Raw genomic sequence first — 15,578 nt, 5'->3', positions numbered from 1 at the left:
TAGTCCTTGCCTTACTACCATTTGTTTAATGATTCTTCTAAGTTACGAGGAAAGTGACTTGTGAATATCTTGCACATTTATGACCACTGAAGTAGCCCCACTCACGTGACCAAAATTCAGATGCTTGGCAACCGATTCATATTTACGACTGTTGCAATATCTCGGGATCATGTAATCTTTTACAAAGTTCTGACAAGCAAAATCAAAAGGCAAGCTGAGGTTCATTTAAGTGTGTTATTAATTTAATAACATGTGACTCACTGGACTGTGGCAAGAAAGAACAAAAAAAAAGAGAGCAAAACTCGGTAACTGTCTCCCCTCAGCAATAGAAATTTTGGACTCAATTTTGATCGTAAATCGAGGATTATTCTATAGAAAGTGAAGACAAATAAGAGAACAGCATCCAAGAAGAAAAACGGATCGCCTTTCTTACGCAAATCAAGCAAACCCAGGCATTTCATACCGTTTGTACACGCGTTCCCGACTTCAATTTTAGGAAAGAAAAAACAGGGTTTTAGGAAATATTGTCCTTCACCTCCCTCATCCTTGTTTTGCTTTCCTTCGCTTCGCTTCCAAATTATTCAAGAAAACGTAGCCCAACGCTTGCTATAACTACCCCCCCAAAGGCTCGCTGCTTTTAATGGGACTTTTCTTCCTGCATCACGTGGGTTCAATTTTCTCCCACCAATCTGAGAGCTGAATCCAGACGTGCTGCAGAAGTACTGAAGGTCGCGACATCCATTCACCTCCTTTAGGCGGGAAGGAGGGAAGGTTTTACCCGTCCTTTTCCCCTGACGGTCGTGCCTGGCATGGCTGAGATTTTGGAGTTCCGCGTCCCCCCGGGGAATGGCCGGAGTCTTCTCGTCTTGGGGCTGGAGTCGGATGCGTCGGAGGCAAGTGACGAAAAAGCAAGGCTGGGTTTTCCTCCAACCTTTCCCCGTATATCGACATCTTTTCAGAGTTTCCGGAGGCTCCTTCATTGCATTTGTGTAAACCGGCAAAAGCAGCCGTTGTTACCTCTCCGTCCGCTGCTTCTTTGTTAGAATATTTATTGGCAAGAAAGTTATCTGAGTCTGTGGAAACCGTGTTTGGAAAACGCCTTCTTCCCGCCTTAAGCGTTGGGGCTGTTACAGCAACCCCTGCCTTATCAACGTGGGAATCGCTGGGTCTAACGGCATTTTGCTGCTCTGCCCCATTGGGGACGGCGAGAGTGAAGGCGATTGTGTATTTTCGGTGGTAGTAAAACTACACTACGCTTTGCCCAAACAGTTCATCCTCCCCCCCCCTTTTTTTTTGCTTCAATTCATTGAACTTACCATACTCTTAAGCATATTTAGCATATCCTTATGGTGACGTGATCAAAATGCAGTGCTTGGCAACTGACATTCATTTGTGATGGTTGGGGTATCCCAAGGTCATATAATCCCTTCCTGTGACCTTGTGACAAGCAAAGTCAGTGGAGAAGCCAGATTCACTTAATAATTACAGTGAATTGCTAAACAACTGGTAAGAAAGATTGTAAAATGGGGCAAAACTCACTTAACATCTGTCTCACTTAGCAACAAAATTTTGGGGCTATTTATGGTTGTAAGATGAGGACTACCTCAAATTTTGGGGCTATTTATGGTTGTACATTGAGGATTACCTGTACTCTAAAAATAACAGGTATCCATACTGGAATTCATCAGCCAGCATGAAACTGAATCACTATTCAAGGTTTGCCCAACAAAGCAAGAGTGAGCAGTTTTCAGTTTGTGTTCAGTCCAAGCCTAATCAACTTTCAGGAAAATTGTGACTTTTAGTTGCTCACAACCCACGATCTGAGACCCTTTAGCTTTTTCACAAATACTGTCTTTTCTAATAGATTCCTTCATGTGTTTGCCTTTTTTTCCCCTCCAGCATGCTCTGCATCTTACCTTCTCTGCCTTTGGACTGCTCCATTCAATAAGACTCCACAGAAACGCTCCAGTAGCTGGGCCTGGCTATCATGCCTTTGTTAAGTTCTACTCTGCCCGGGATGCCAGCAAGGCACAACAGGCTTGCAATGGGAGGTCACTGTTTCAGAAAACTGCTGTGAAGGTATGTCACTGCATAATCTAAGATCATGGAATCCACAGCTCATACTAGACTATGATTTGCTTAATGGTGTTTTACTCTATGAAACATAACTGAACTTTACAGACCCCTGTGGTTATGTTCATACAACATTGTAAACTAAAGCCTAAGAAAGTGCACTTGTACAATATGTGAACCAGATTCTACAGCTGAGGTCTTTTAAAATAATTACTGCCATAGGATAGTTTTCAGTGATTTGAAGCCTGATTTTATCAAGATCCTCAGGTTGCCTTCAGATATGCTGAATTTCATCCCATATAATTTTTAGCCAACACATGTTGATACTGTAGCATTTCATATTCTAAGATAGCTCACCATTCAATCCCAAAGCTGTAGAAGTTTGCAAATGGACTGCTTGTATACAGTCAACGGTCCGCAATTCAGCATCCTGGGTTACTTCAGACACTTTAAAAAGAGGAGACTGACCCTCCAAGAAAGCAAGGAGGGTCAGTATAAATATAGTGCACTGAGAGGTGGGCTTCAATAATTTGTGAAAAATGTGAGCGCCTTCCACGCTTGCATGCTGCTTTAAACACTTGGAGATTTCATGCACGTGGCTTCCAGTACACGTCTTTTCTCATGCAGCTGTGGTGACTAGAGCAGGTCAGAATTTTGTCATGGAATGGAGTTTTATTTTATCACTTCTTATATTGGTAACAAACCGTTTTCTTTCCAATTTCTACACATTTTATTGAAAAATATTAAATATTTATGAAAAGTCAAAAAATGGTATAAAAATATGTCTGTCTTTTTTACCTATTTGTGAAAGACAGGAAAATACATGTAATTGATTGGTGGTAATATCTTTTCTGTTAGGTTCTTAGCAAGAGTGAAATTCAATTTTTGATGGCTTTGGGAGAAAATGGGGATTTCAGTACATCCCTCTAATGAGACATCGAATTCTTCTTTTTCAGGTTTGCATTTGTACCAGACAGAGGGCTCTTGCAAAGCAAACATTACCTTTGAACAGTTACAAATGCCAAGAATTAGCCAATTACTACCTTGGTTTCAATGGTTGGTCCAGTCGCATCGTCACTGTAAGAATTAGTTAGGTTTTTATTTTGTTTCTTATTTTTCTATTTTCATAAGGATAGTAAGACTAAATATAGAAATAGCAATACAACTGGTTTATATGCCACTCTCAGCAGTTTACAATGTCAGCATATTGCTCCCAACAATCTGGTCATTTTACTGACTTCAGAAGGATGGAAGGGTGAGTTAACCTTGAGCCCGTTAGCATCTAACTCCTGGTTGTAGGCAGAGTCTGCCTGCAATATTGCACATCACTGCACCATCAGGACAAGAAAATACATTGTTTAGTATTTGACTGTTCAGTAGTTGATGAAAGTGACCTAAAACTTGCCATTTGTTGACCACATGTGTAAATTAAATTACTACAGTCCAGTAATCTCCAGATGTGTCAAACAATTCCCATTTTCCCTATCCATGCTGCCATGAAGAGGAAAAATATTCTACTCCAATGCCCGTAGAAAACATCAGATAAGGATGATTTAGTTACATTATAGGTAATGTTTTGCCAACATGAGATGTTTTAACTGATTCGTTTTGATACGTAATTTAAATGTTCATTTTCTACTTATAGGACTGTGATGTTCTAATAAATGTTTGGAGAAAAATATTAATTCAGGAAAATCTATATTGGTAGTTGTACTTCATCTTTGGATGTTTGTTTTCTTATTATGGCTGCTTATTTACTTATCCATTTAGATATTTATTTATTTAGATTTCTTTGCTACCTACCTTACCACAGGTTAACTCTGGGCAGCTTACAATGTTAAAAAGAATAAAACACACCTATAATATGAATAAAATCCTATAAGAATACAAATTATCAACTAACTAAGAGATGGGGAGGGAGTAGGATAAGCAGGGAGGTTACAGAAGGTCGGAAGGGTGAGAGTTGACTTCACTGTAAAGGCCAAGATGTTCCAAAGGGCAGGAGTAACAACAAAGAAGTCCCTTCTGAAGCCCAGCAGCCAGGCTGATGGGACCCACAAAATGGGGCTAGCAGGGGTGGGGCAGAGCAATCCCATTGTGATAGACAATTCCTCAAGTAACCTGGACCTACGCCATGTAGGCCTTTAAAGGTGATTACTGACATCTTGAATTGCACCTGGAAACAACTGGCAGCCAATGCAGTTCACAGAGCAATGGTGTAACAAGGTCCACTCTACAAGCTCCCAAAGGTTTATCCACCCTTGTAGGCTTTGGCAGAATTTGGCCAAGGCATCCACCTCCCTCCCCCCACACTTTGGTCATTGGTTCTATATGGTGTGGCCCTGTAGTCCTTTTCTCTCCTGAGGAAAGCGATAAGATCTACTTAGAAGCTAGGCAAGGTGTTTTTTTAAATGCTTTCAAGGCCTAGGGAAAGACCTTTTCCTTTCCTTTCTTTGAATTCCAGAGGACAGGGAAACAGTATTCCATTCGTTCTCGCTCTTTCTGACTTGTTCTAGGCTCTGTCTATGTGAGAGACCGATGTGCTTCTTGTTCCATGAGCATAGGATGTGCTTCTTGTTCCATGAGCATAGGATGTGCTTCTTGTTCCATGAGCATAGGGAGCTGCCAAGGATACAAGCAAAACAAGAACTGTGCTCAAGGTGCAGAATACTAATCTACATAATGCAAATGTTCGATAAAATTATGGTAATGAAAAAGAATCCAATGTATCGTGGATAAAGACATGGACTCTTGTTTTCCCTTCTATATATTACTCGCATAATGGAACAGATGCAGAATATATCTGGCTTTGAGGATGATGAGAAAGAAGGAGGAGGAACTTTGCCCAGGCAACATAATTCAAAGTATCTTTGCGTGCAAGAATTAAGCATCCCAAGATATGGGATTTATACCAGAGGGATTGGTGTGGTTGAACTTCATGTGAACCCCAATCAAGGTAACATGGAAATGGAGAGGGTAGGGAAGGCTGGAGTGAAGTACCCAAAACATATTAAAGTAATACTATCACTTATAGTGCAGTCAGACATAGGGTTTTTCCTTTCTTGGATAGGGTTTTGCCCACCGAAATAATCACATTTGGGGATGATTCGTGATCAAGGGCTGTTAGGAACTTCAATGACATTTTCATTCCAATAAAAAGCACAGCTGCCTTTGGTATATGTTAAGTTATTTTTAGTGTTAAATGTAGATTGAAACTGGGTTGGAAAAGTGGCTCCTAATTTTTGGAATCTGCAGCAAGTTAAAAAATGACTAAATAGTCTGACTGGGTTTAGGTATTCTTCAGCTATGTTGGGGAACAATTATCTGAAGTCTCATCTAGTTTGGGAAGTCTAAGAGGTTGTAGAACATTGGAGTCACGGGAAGGTGAGGTTAGTGCTAACCTGATTGAAGAGAGCTTGATTGTAGATAGATGGAAATGTTGAAATGCATTTGAATATAAGATGGAAATGTGCTCCATTATATTCATGCTGCATGTCCTTTGTGGAGTCCCACAATTTAAAAACCAGGAGATTGCGAGTTCTAGTCCTCCCTTAGGCATAAAAGCTGGCCCAGTGACTTTGGGTTAGTCACTCTCTCAGCCCAACTCACCTCACAGAACTGTTATAAGGAAACACTACTTACATCACCTTGATGGGATATATCACCTTCATTATTCTGGAAAGGTTAAACGGGTGATAACTGAAGTAAGGAGTCTGTTCAGCAAACTGATAATAAGGCTTAGTTTAATGTACAAACTCACTGATTTTCATAACCACGTAATGCTCAAATTTACCATGCTTCGGGCTTAAATCTACTACATTTGGTAAAAAGCTGTTAAACAAGTGTTTGCTACATAAAAAGTCTACTGTAAATAAAATATAAGTAGATCAAATTTTATTAATTTTATTTATTTTCTTATGTCAAATGAAGTTTTTTTATATATTGAATCTGAATTAAATTTGAACTGGCTATTGTGTCAGAATTGCCATTTTTTACCAGGGCAGGGCTGACATTAATTCAGAAATGTTCAGCCATGCTTGAGCTACCAAGAAAATTTAAAATCCAGCTGTTATTTTGGATTTATGTCTTTCAGAGTTTCTCACAGCCTTCCGTAATGCTCAGAAGTTTGCAGTGCAGCAGGCCCTCTCGGATGCATTTCGGAAAATACTCTTCATAATCCTAGGCAAGACAATCCACCTTCCTTATAATTTCTTTTTCTGTACTTCGTTCCATCTCCCATCCAAGGAAATGACTGAATATTTGTATAATTAAATATACATCCCAAGAATACAAGCTATTTGCTTGTTCTGTGTCACACCTTCAATTTCTTTTTTCAATGTGGCTTGTTTCAAATCTTAACCATATTTGCTGGATTTATACTTTGCTCTAACCTGTATGTGGTTTGTTTGCAGGTTAACATACTACTGAAACTCAATTTGGCTTGTTCAATTAATAATGGTTATATAGATCGCAGCTTAGTGTAATTTGTGATCCTTTTCTCAGTATGAACAACAACAAATAGCAAATAAAAATAGAAGTGTTTTCCCATGAAGTGTTCTTGAAAGCCTTGCTGTAATTAAGAAAGAGAAGCAAGAATGTGCAAAGCCAAGGCTCGTTGTATTTTTATTCATCATGCTAAATTGCGGCAAAGCAATTTTTTACTTATTTTGTACATACTTTCTTTAAAATTTCTTCAGTTTGGATCAACTTGTTCATATCATTTAATGTAGTACTTTCTTTTTTAAAAAAAAAAACAAATTAGTTTTTTAAAAACAAACAAAACATAAGACATAAGAACATAAAACCTCTTTTCTGAAAGTTATTTGTAAATTTTAACAAAACAAATAAAACGTTTTATACACCATAAACACATACATATCCTTTCAAATTTCTCATTATTTCTCCTTTTACTTTTATTCAATTATATTTCTTTTCTATATTTATCTATTTTATATGTTTTTATTCATTATACTTATATTTTCCTCTGACTTGTTTTATTCTCTTCTATCTTTTGTTCTCAATTATCCTCTTCTAACATTCCTCCAAGGTTTTATTGACTCAATCAAACATAAACAGACAAAAACACAAAACATAGAAACATAAAAAACATCTTTTCTGAAAGTTGCTTAGTCCCATTCGGTTTCCCCCACATCTTTGTACAGACACAAATTCAAATTCATATTCATTTTGTATACCATTCCATATCTTATTACCATTTTCAATTTTCTATATAGCTTCTCATCTCTTTTAAACTTTCTTAGTTTTATTTTATTTATCTCATCTCAGTTCAAATCATAATATTTGTTATTCTTTGTCTGTTCTGTTTCCAGCTATCCATTTATCTTTCTTCTTTAAACAAAGCTTCTCCTGTACACTAATTGAAGTATGATGCCTTTATCTCTTTCCCCTACATTTATGATACTTAGTATAAAATACATAGCTTACATTGGGAATCTGTTTGGTGCATTCTAAAATTATACAACATTTTTTATTGTCAATGCCAATACAAATCTAATCATTAATATTAGTATTCGTTTATATCTTAAACACTTTACATGTTGCTTTTCAGTTAGATATCATACTTTTATGGGAACACTTCGGTTTTCCATAGTTATTTCCTCCCCACATCACATATTTTAAATCATTATTTCATTTCTCCTACTTCAAATCTCTCATTTATTTCATTGCCTTCTTTTTCTTCACAAAGAATTTCACTAGAGTAACACAATCTAATCATTAATATTAATATTCATTTATATCTTAACCACTTTACACATTATTTTTCAATTAAATATCATGCCTTTATGGGAACACTTATACTTTCCATAGTTATTTCCCCCCCACATCACATATTTTAACTCATTATTTCGTTAAAATGTTCCCCCTTCTCCTACTCCAATTCTCTCATTTATTTCATTGCTTTCTTTTTCTTCACAAAAATTTCATTAAATTACACTAAATATTTTATCACATTTTAAATTACATATTGTTTCTAATTTTCTAAGATTATTTCTAAATACAAATATAAAAAAACAATCTTATGTACCTTTCCAGAATCCCGTTTTCAATAAAGTTTACCCATTATCTCTAAAAGAATTTTGTTTCTTTGCATCTTGCTCCCCACCATTGAGGCTTCTCATCCCTTCCTTTCTCCCTTGCTTATTCTTCTTGCCCTCTTCACCCACTTGTCTCTCCACCTGCCTTTTCTTCTTCTGCTTTCCTCTTTTCTGTTGTTTTCTAACATAATATCCACTTTTCACCTTATTCTTCTCTTTTTGGGTTGTTTTTCCAAGTCTTAAAGTCCCCTTTTCCTTTTCCTCTTTCTCCTTTCCTTCCCCAAATAAAGTCACTTGTTCATCAAAAATGGCTTCTTCTTTATCCCAATCATCCTGTTGCGCAGTCAGCTTTTCATAAGTACAAACCGCCATTTCTAAAAATTGAAAAAGAGTGCCAAGAGAGTCCTACCCTTCTTGTTCTTCTTTTTTGTATTTTTGATATTCAAATTTCAACTCATCCACAAGTGATGCCATTGTAGAAAGAAGTTTTTCCAAACAACCACTCAAGTGTTTTTAATCAAAGCTAGTTCTCAGAAATTCCAAGATCACCAAACAGTCCAAATAAGCTGTTTCTTTTAATATTTTCTCCTTTCTTCACTTTCTCTTTCTGTGGTTAGTGTTTAGTCACAAAGTTCCGTTTAAAATATATCTTTTAGAAGTCTTATTAATATTTAATAACTCTTTAAAATTCTAGGCAATCTTCTCCTTATTTTCAAATTCTGCTCCAATTTTTTTTTCCTCTCCCTTCCCACTCACAGCAAAAAAAGTTTTTTTTTTTTTAATGTTCAGAAATCCTTGTCCCTTCAGCATTTAATTACCTCCAATGCAGGTTTTCCGATTTCTCTTATGGTTCCATCTGCTGTCACGTTAGGAAGGAGAGTGAAAAGAAAGAAAAAAAAACTTTTCCTTTTAAAATTCCATTCGCCGCTTGTAAATCTCCCTGGAAACAATTTATCTTTGGCAAATTTCAAGTTCCAGGGTACTTTCTCTTACTTTATCCTGGTCAGCAAAAACCACTTTCACTTCTTCACGACTCTTCCAACTTTCTTCCTCCTGCACAATCTTATCCAGCTGCAGGCTTCTTTGTGGCGGCCATTACTGACTGCCGCTCCTCCGCCTTGGGAAAAGGGGGTTTTGCCGGCTGGGGAGGGGGTCTGCAACACCCCCAAACCCCTGTCCGGGTCCCCCCTATCTTCAGCTGCCTCTACGGGGCAGCTATATCCCCCAAATCCAAACGGATCAGGGGCACCTCGGCGGCGAGCGCAGCAGGGATCGCGCGGTGTCATGAATCCCTGCCACTGCCAAAGCCTTGAAAACCGGAAGTCCTGATGTAGCACTTTCAACCTCCAGATAAGTTATTCCAATTAGCTGTTGGCAAGTTGGAGAGTAAAACTGAATGGCTTCTTAATACATTCTTCTCATTGTTGTGAATACGTTTATCTGCTCTGTACTTTTACTTTTTCTTCTCAATGCATTCAGCTTCATGCTTCCATGTGTCCTCAATGTTGTCTTTCTATTTGCCTTCAAAGAAACTTTGTTTTAATCACATCAATAATCATAAAATAACTTCATGCCTGACTCTTCATTTCTCTCATGTTTCTTTCATCATGGGAATTCCTGGTTCATTTCATTGATATCATGCTCACATCAATATTTCCAATTGAACTTTCCTTTCACTGATTGCCCCATTTCTGGGGTACATTACTGTTATTTGTTACTGAGAAACAACTTTAGCCATAGCTCAGGAGATTCTGCCCACAAATCTCTCATATTGCATCTAAATTAATCTTAAATCTTACTTTTAACCAGATTATAAACAGATAATAGTAATTAATTATGGGCATTCTAGCATTTAGGAATAGTAAGAAAGTATTAATTTTAGTTCAGTTCTAAACTGAGAAATTATAAAATCCTAAATTTCAGAAATGTTTCAAAATTTGTGTTCATTTGTTTATGGTGGATTTGTTCAAAGTTGGCCTTATTTTTTATTATTTGTTTCAGAAAATGGGAAGTTGGCGGTGGAGTACAGCTGTCCTGAGAAAGACCCCATTGACTGTTTATCAGAAGAGGAACTCAGGGGTCACATTCAGGTAAACAGAAGCCCTTTTTTAAATGCATTTGCATACCCTCAAGTTGCTTTCTTTTTTTTCCTTTATCATCAACAAAACTAAAATAGAAAATAGAAAAATGAACATCCAAAAGTAATGGAAAAAAAAAAAATCTTGTATACAACCACCACCACTCCAATGTTAAATAGATCTAATCTTGAATGTTAAAAAAAAAGCCACTGGCTTGATTCTGAAAAGTAAACTAAAAAAAAAACACCTGTCAAGTTCTTCCCTTACATAACAGGATTACAAATAGTTAGTATAAGCTTTCCCATCCCTATTATTAAATACTATATTAAAATACTACATTAAATAAACAAATATTCCAAATGAGTTAGTCTCTGTATAATAATCAAATCGACCCAACATCTAATCATAATATATTTGTTAAAGGGGTGGGGGGAATCAACAAGTTAGCCCAAACATTACGCTCAACTTCAAATCCTGTTAACTTTCTGTGATTGTATTAACACATAAAAACTCCACAGACTGTTTCCAATTCCTCATAAAATTGTCTAGTCCCTTGTCTCTAATCCAGACAGTTAATTTTGCCATCTCTGTCAGTTTTAGTTTTAATTGAGTCGCTTTTAAAATCCATTCTTCAACAATTGGCATCTCTTTTCCTTTCAAGTGCTTAGCAAGCCCACTTTTTTAAAATTTATGTATAATAGTTACAAGAAAAGCTTCTGGTTTCATTAGTATTTGTATCTTAAATATTTTCTGCATTATCACAATTATGTTTATCCAGTATGGTTTAACATGTTTACAAGACCACGACATACGGTAAAATGTACTTGGATTTTGTTCTACATTTCCACCACTTGCTAGAGATTTCACTAGACATTTTCACTAGTCTATCTGGGGTCAAATACCAACAATACATACATCATTTTATAAAAAATTCAAAGTGTAAGTCCAAGTAAATTTTAAACCATTAGTCCATACATTCTTTCATTTATCCAGCATTATGTTATACCCCAAATTTTTTGCCAACTTTTCCATACTGTCTTTGACATATTTATCTTCCATACTCATCTTTTTAAGTAACCATTTTATATACTTTATTAATCAGGTGGTCATCACCAGAACATAAGCTGATCTCCAATTAAAATAAAAAATAAAAAAAATAAAACTATCAAATTTAAATCTTTCAAAAATTCTATAATAATTAAACCAATCACAACAAATCCTTCACTTACTTATTGTTCTCTTGTTTTTATCTTAAGTTCCTCTTCAAATGCCAGTAGATCCCAATATGTCATCCATTTGCATTCCAGTGACACCTCTTTTCTATATATTATTACTCCATGGGGTGATAGCCAAAGTGGCGTTTCGTTAGTCAATCTTTTTATGTATTTCTACCCTACTCTCCCAATTGATTGCCTAATGATACGATTCTTAAAACCAGAATTAACTTTCACTTTGTCGTACCTCAAATAAGCATGCCACCCAAGTCTCAAATCACCTTCAAGATCTAAAAACCTTAGATTTTTCAAACTTACCCAGTCTTTTAATCACTCCAAACAACAAGCAGCATAATCTTTTAACGTCCTTTCAGTTAGCAACCTGATATCATAGGTGTGTGGAAGCTGAAAGGAACGAGTAGAAATAATTATCCCTCACAAGAATTTTAGAATACAGTTATTGCTGGAGCATTTATCAGTTTATCAGACTTGGAACAAATACTGTTGGGAGACAAGTGGACTGGAAACCAGAGATGCTATGGTGTATAACAGATCACTCATCAGCTCCTCTTAGCAACAAAGGTTGGCACTCCAGCACTGCTGACTTCTCAGGCTTGAAGGATTGTGAGTGGTGAATTCTTGATAAGGATTGTTTCCAGTTTAATCAGCATCCCTAGAAGCACATGTCTCAATCTATAGGCTTCTCTCTACAGCTTCAGGTACAATGCATCGGACAGAATAGACAGAAGAATTTATTGGGGAAAGGACCAAACTTTTACAATTCATTTTCCAAGAATGCCAAGAAACGTATCAACGTGTGTCATCTTTAAAATGTTGTCTGCCTTTCTTGCCCTCAGGCTCTATATTCCTTTCAAATTGTGAGGGTATGGAAAAGCTCTAGAATTTATGCATCTTTGACAAGCTGTGACCACTCTAAATAATGTTGGCAGTCCTCCTAAAAAAAAATACAGAACTAAAGATCGGAAATTCTGGAAACTGCAGTCTAACGTAGCTGAGAGCTGTCTAGTTGGCAAAAGCCATTTTATGCAAAATTATAAATCCATGATAGTAAGTATGGACCTTGCGGTATTTAAAAGTAAAAGAAAAAAAAATAACTAAGCAATATATGCTGGAGGACGATGGATAAACGGGAACAATTGTCACCATTAGCACTCCTCAACTTGAAATCCTCCAGATATATAAATTCTGATAATCGTGGTAAAATATGGAAACTAGAAGCTCAACAAAAGCATAGAAGATTGAGCCTTGTCAAATCTTCTGAGTTTCTTAGAAGCATCTGCCCACCCTCTCATGAAAAACTGTATATAATTAGCTGCATATTTGATCTGACATATAAGGCTATTCTTTCCTTTTCAAAGATGAAAAACTGCCCTCTTGTCTGATTTAGCATTTTTTTTCAATTGGTTGTCGAATAGGCCAGGGGTCTCCAAATGCCAGCCTGCAGTCTACTAGTCAGCCACGAACTGTTTGGTATCAGGGTGCAGAAGTGGTAGACGTGTGTGCACATGCATCCCCACTTCCACAAACAGCAAGCAATCACATGCTCACGCTCTCAATTTGCTATCAGGGTGCAGAAGCGGCAGACGTGTGTGCGCATGCATCCCCACTTGCACAAACAGCAAGCAAGCACGTGCTCACGCTCTCAATTTGCATTAATGGCAAGCACGTCTACCCACCACAAAATAGGGTGCGTGCTTGCCCGCCACTTGCATGGAATCATTCTCTCTCCCCCCCACTCCCCCGCCAGCAATCCACAAAGCCAGAATTCTGAAATAGGGCATAGAAAGAAAGACAGCAAAAGAAATAGTGAATGCATACATGCATACACAAAACTATATCGAATGTCCTAGTGGTTAAGTCAGCATGTAAGCATAACTAAAAATGACCAATAAAGAACAGGAGAAAGCATGTGATAAAATGCACCCAGGGGATCAGCTTAGGCTGTACTCCTGCTTCCCAAAGAGGAGAAACATAAGATAGCTTCATCTATGTACTTATTGTCCAGATACTATGGGATTTTTTGGAGCTAAATCTGCAGAGCTAGACTATAATATTTGAACAAAGCAGTTAGTCTTTTAGAATGTGTTTGCATAATTAAATCATGTTTTTTAAATAGTATTTGCAGAGTACAGTAAGTCGTGGTTTGTTTAGTTGTAATTATTGATTTAGCTACAGTTAGTTGGGTTCAGTAATCACATCTGGTATAGTTTGTAAACTAGGGTGACTTGATTCACATAGTAAAACAATTATAGAAGGCTTTGTATGATGTCTTAACAAGATTCTATCTGAAAGACGGAGAACTTTGGATTGACATAAGTAACCTCCTATGTCAATCCAAGAGTTCCTTGTGAAAATTTAGAGGGAAACACAGTTGCTGGGAAAAAGAATGAAATTGTATGTAGAAGGAGCCCATTCTTGCTGTTTGGGGCTTCTGTTAAACTATGCAGAAAGCATCCAAGGTAACTTTTCAAAATGACTTGTATTAAAAATCTGTGACAATTGAAGAATTCAGCCTTTGCAAATTATCAAGGTGTTCCTTCCCTCTTTCCCCAGATTACTGAATTGTCATTTTCACAGCTGGACCCTCTAGGAGAAGAAAGAGATCTTGTGCAATTTTAACATGGATGGAGAATAGCAGATTATTGACACAGATTCTGTTTTCTTCTTGCTGATCTGGAAGAGTATCCTGTTCTCTGCTAAGCACATTATCCATCATCCTGGAACTCAGTTCTTGTTTTTACAGCACTTGGGTGATGAAACTACCAAATTCAAGCTACCAATCAGAAGATAGTACTCTTCCAAGGAAAGATTAATTGCCTATTTATAATGAGTGATGATTGGAAAGGCAGTAGTATTGTTGGGTTTTATATTTTTCTAATAAATGGTTTACTGATAGAAAAGACGACTTGATTCTATCTTTTTTTATAGGAGCCAATATTTTCAATAAAATAGATACTAGCTTTGTATCATAAATATCCAATAGGGGATTACCATCCCCCCCACTCCCAAATAATTAAGAAGTGAGGGAGTGGGCCAATAGAAATAGAACAAACTGTTGAAAAGAAAAGAAGCAAGAGACGTCTTTACTCCCTTTACATTTACTTTTTTCTTTCCTCTCTCCAGATTTTACCTCAACTTTCTCTCTAGAGCAGATCCTCATCCCATCCCAGAAGTAAAATGTCTGGGGGATGCTATAGTCAGTATGCTTGTGTGTGTGTGTGTGTGTGTGTGTGTGTGTGTGTGTGTGTGTGTATGAGGTTTGTATATAAATAGCGGATATAGAACGAGATCACTCAGTATTATAAATGGGAGCCTACTATTTTACAGGAAAGTAATTTAAATTGGCTATTAAATGAAATAATCATTTTTGCGCTGCCTTATCCTTTTCTTCAAAAGTAGATTTTGTAAGAACTGCCATAGCAAATCACTGTTGCAAGATGTGATAATTTAATCACCCCAAAGCCTCCAGCAATCATTTACTGCTTTTCACTTTTAACTGTTCTTTGGAAAAGTCTTCCTATGGAAATCAGGCTTGATCTGATTAAGATAAAGTTGTTCTGGAAAGCATTTTAATTTATTTGGGATGGGTTTTTTTTTATTGCTATTTTCTCCTTAGTTGTCCTTTTTTATATTCTCAAGGTTGATTTTATATTTTCAGATTCACCCTAGGTATTGTAAATTGTCCCACTGATAGTATTCACCTCTAAAAATTGGATTGCTTGCAATATGATACAAATGGAATAAATAAATTAGGTACAAAGGAAGAGAGCTGGGCGTTGCATATGAAGTTTCTCTTTCTAATTTATCTGCTGTTTCTTCTGAGGATGACTAGTATTGCAGGCTAACTGCCCATAGTCTGGAGTTCAAACATGATTGGCTCAAGATTGACTCAGCCTTCCATCCTTCTGAGGCCAATAAAATGAGGATCCAGATTGTTGAGGGCAATATCCTGACATTATAAAATCAGAGAATGCTGTGTAGCACTGTGAGGGGTGTATATAAGTCTTAAGTGCTACTACCCTCCTTTCTCCCTATTTGTCCCTCTTTTTTTGAGCCTTGGGTAATTTGCAGTGATGTCTTTTAGTAGCTGGAGAATGATAGTCAGAATTTTCAATCTGATTTTCCAGTTGAAATAT

The 15,578-nt window shown here is 36.8% G+C and overlaps 1 protein-coding gene across 1 annotated transcript; it reads left to right on the top strand.

Annotated features, from left to right (window-relative positions):
* Positions 1–745: 745 nt before the first annotated feature.
* Positions 746–14,336, top strand: RDM1 (RAD52 motif containing 1). Its single transcript, XM_026720503.2, is given in 8 exon segments — positions 746–893; positions 1,900–2,079; positions 3,030–3,152; positions 4,864–5,029; positions 6,167–6,256; positions 10,131–10,219; positions 13,996–14,040; positions 14,042–14,336. Coding segments are annotated over 8 exon segments (813 nt in total). The 5' UTR covers positions 746–809; the 3' UTR covers positions 14,078–14,336.
* The last annotated feature ends 1,242 nt before the right edge of the window (positions 14,337–15,578 follow it).

Source organism: Pseudonaja textilis, chromosome Z (genome assembly GCF_049901715.1).
Source record: "Pseudonaja textilis isolate UNSWEBS1 chromosome Z, rPseTex1.2, whole genome shotgun sequence".
Lineage (NCBI taxonomy): Eukaryota > Metazoa > Chordata > Lepidosauria > Squamata > Elapidae > Pseudonaja > Pseudonaja textilis.
Note: the sequence above shows the minus strand (reverse complement) of the source record. Positions and strands in the feature narration are given on the sequence as shown.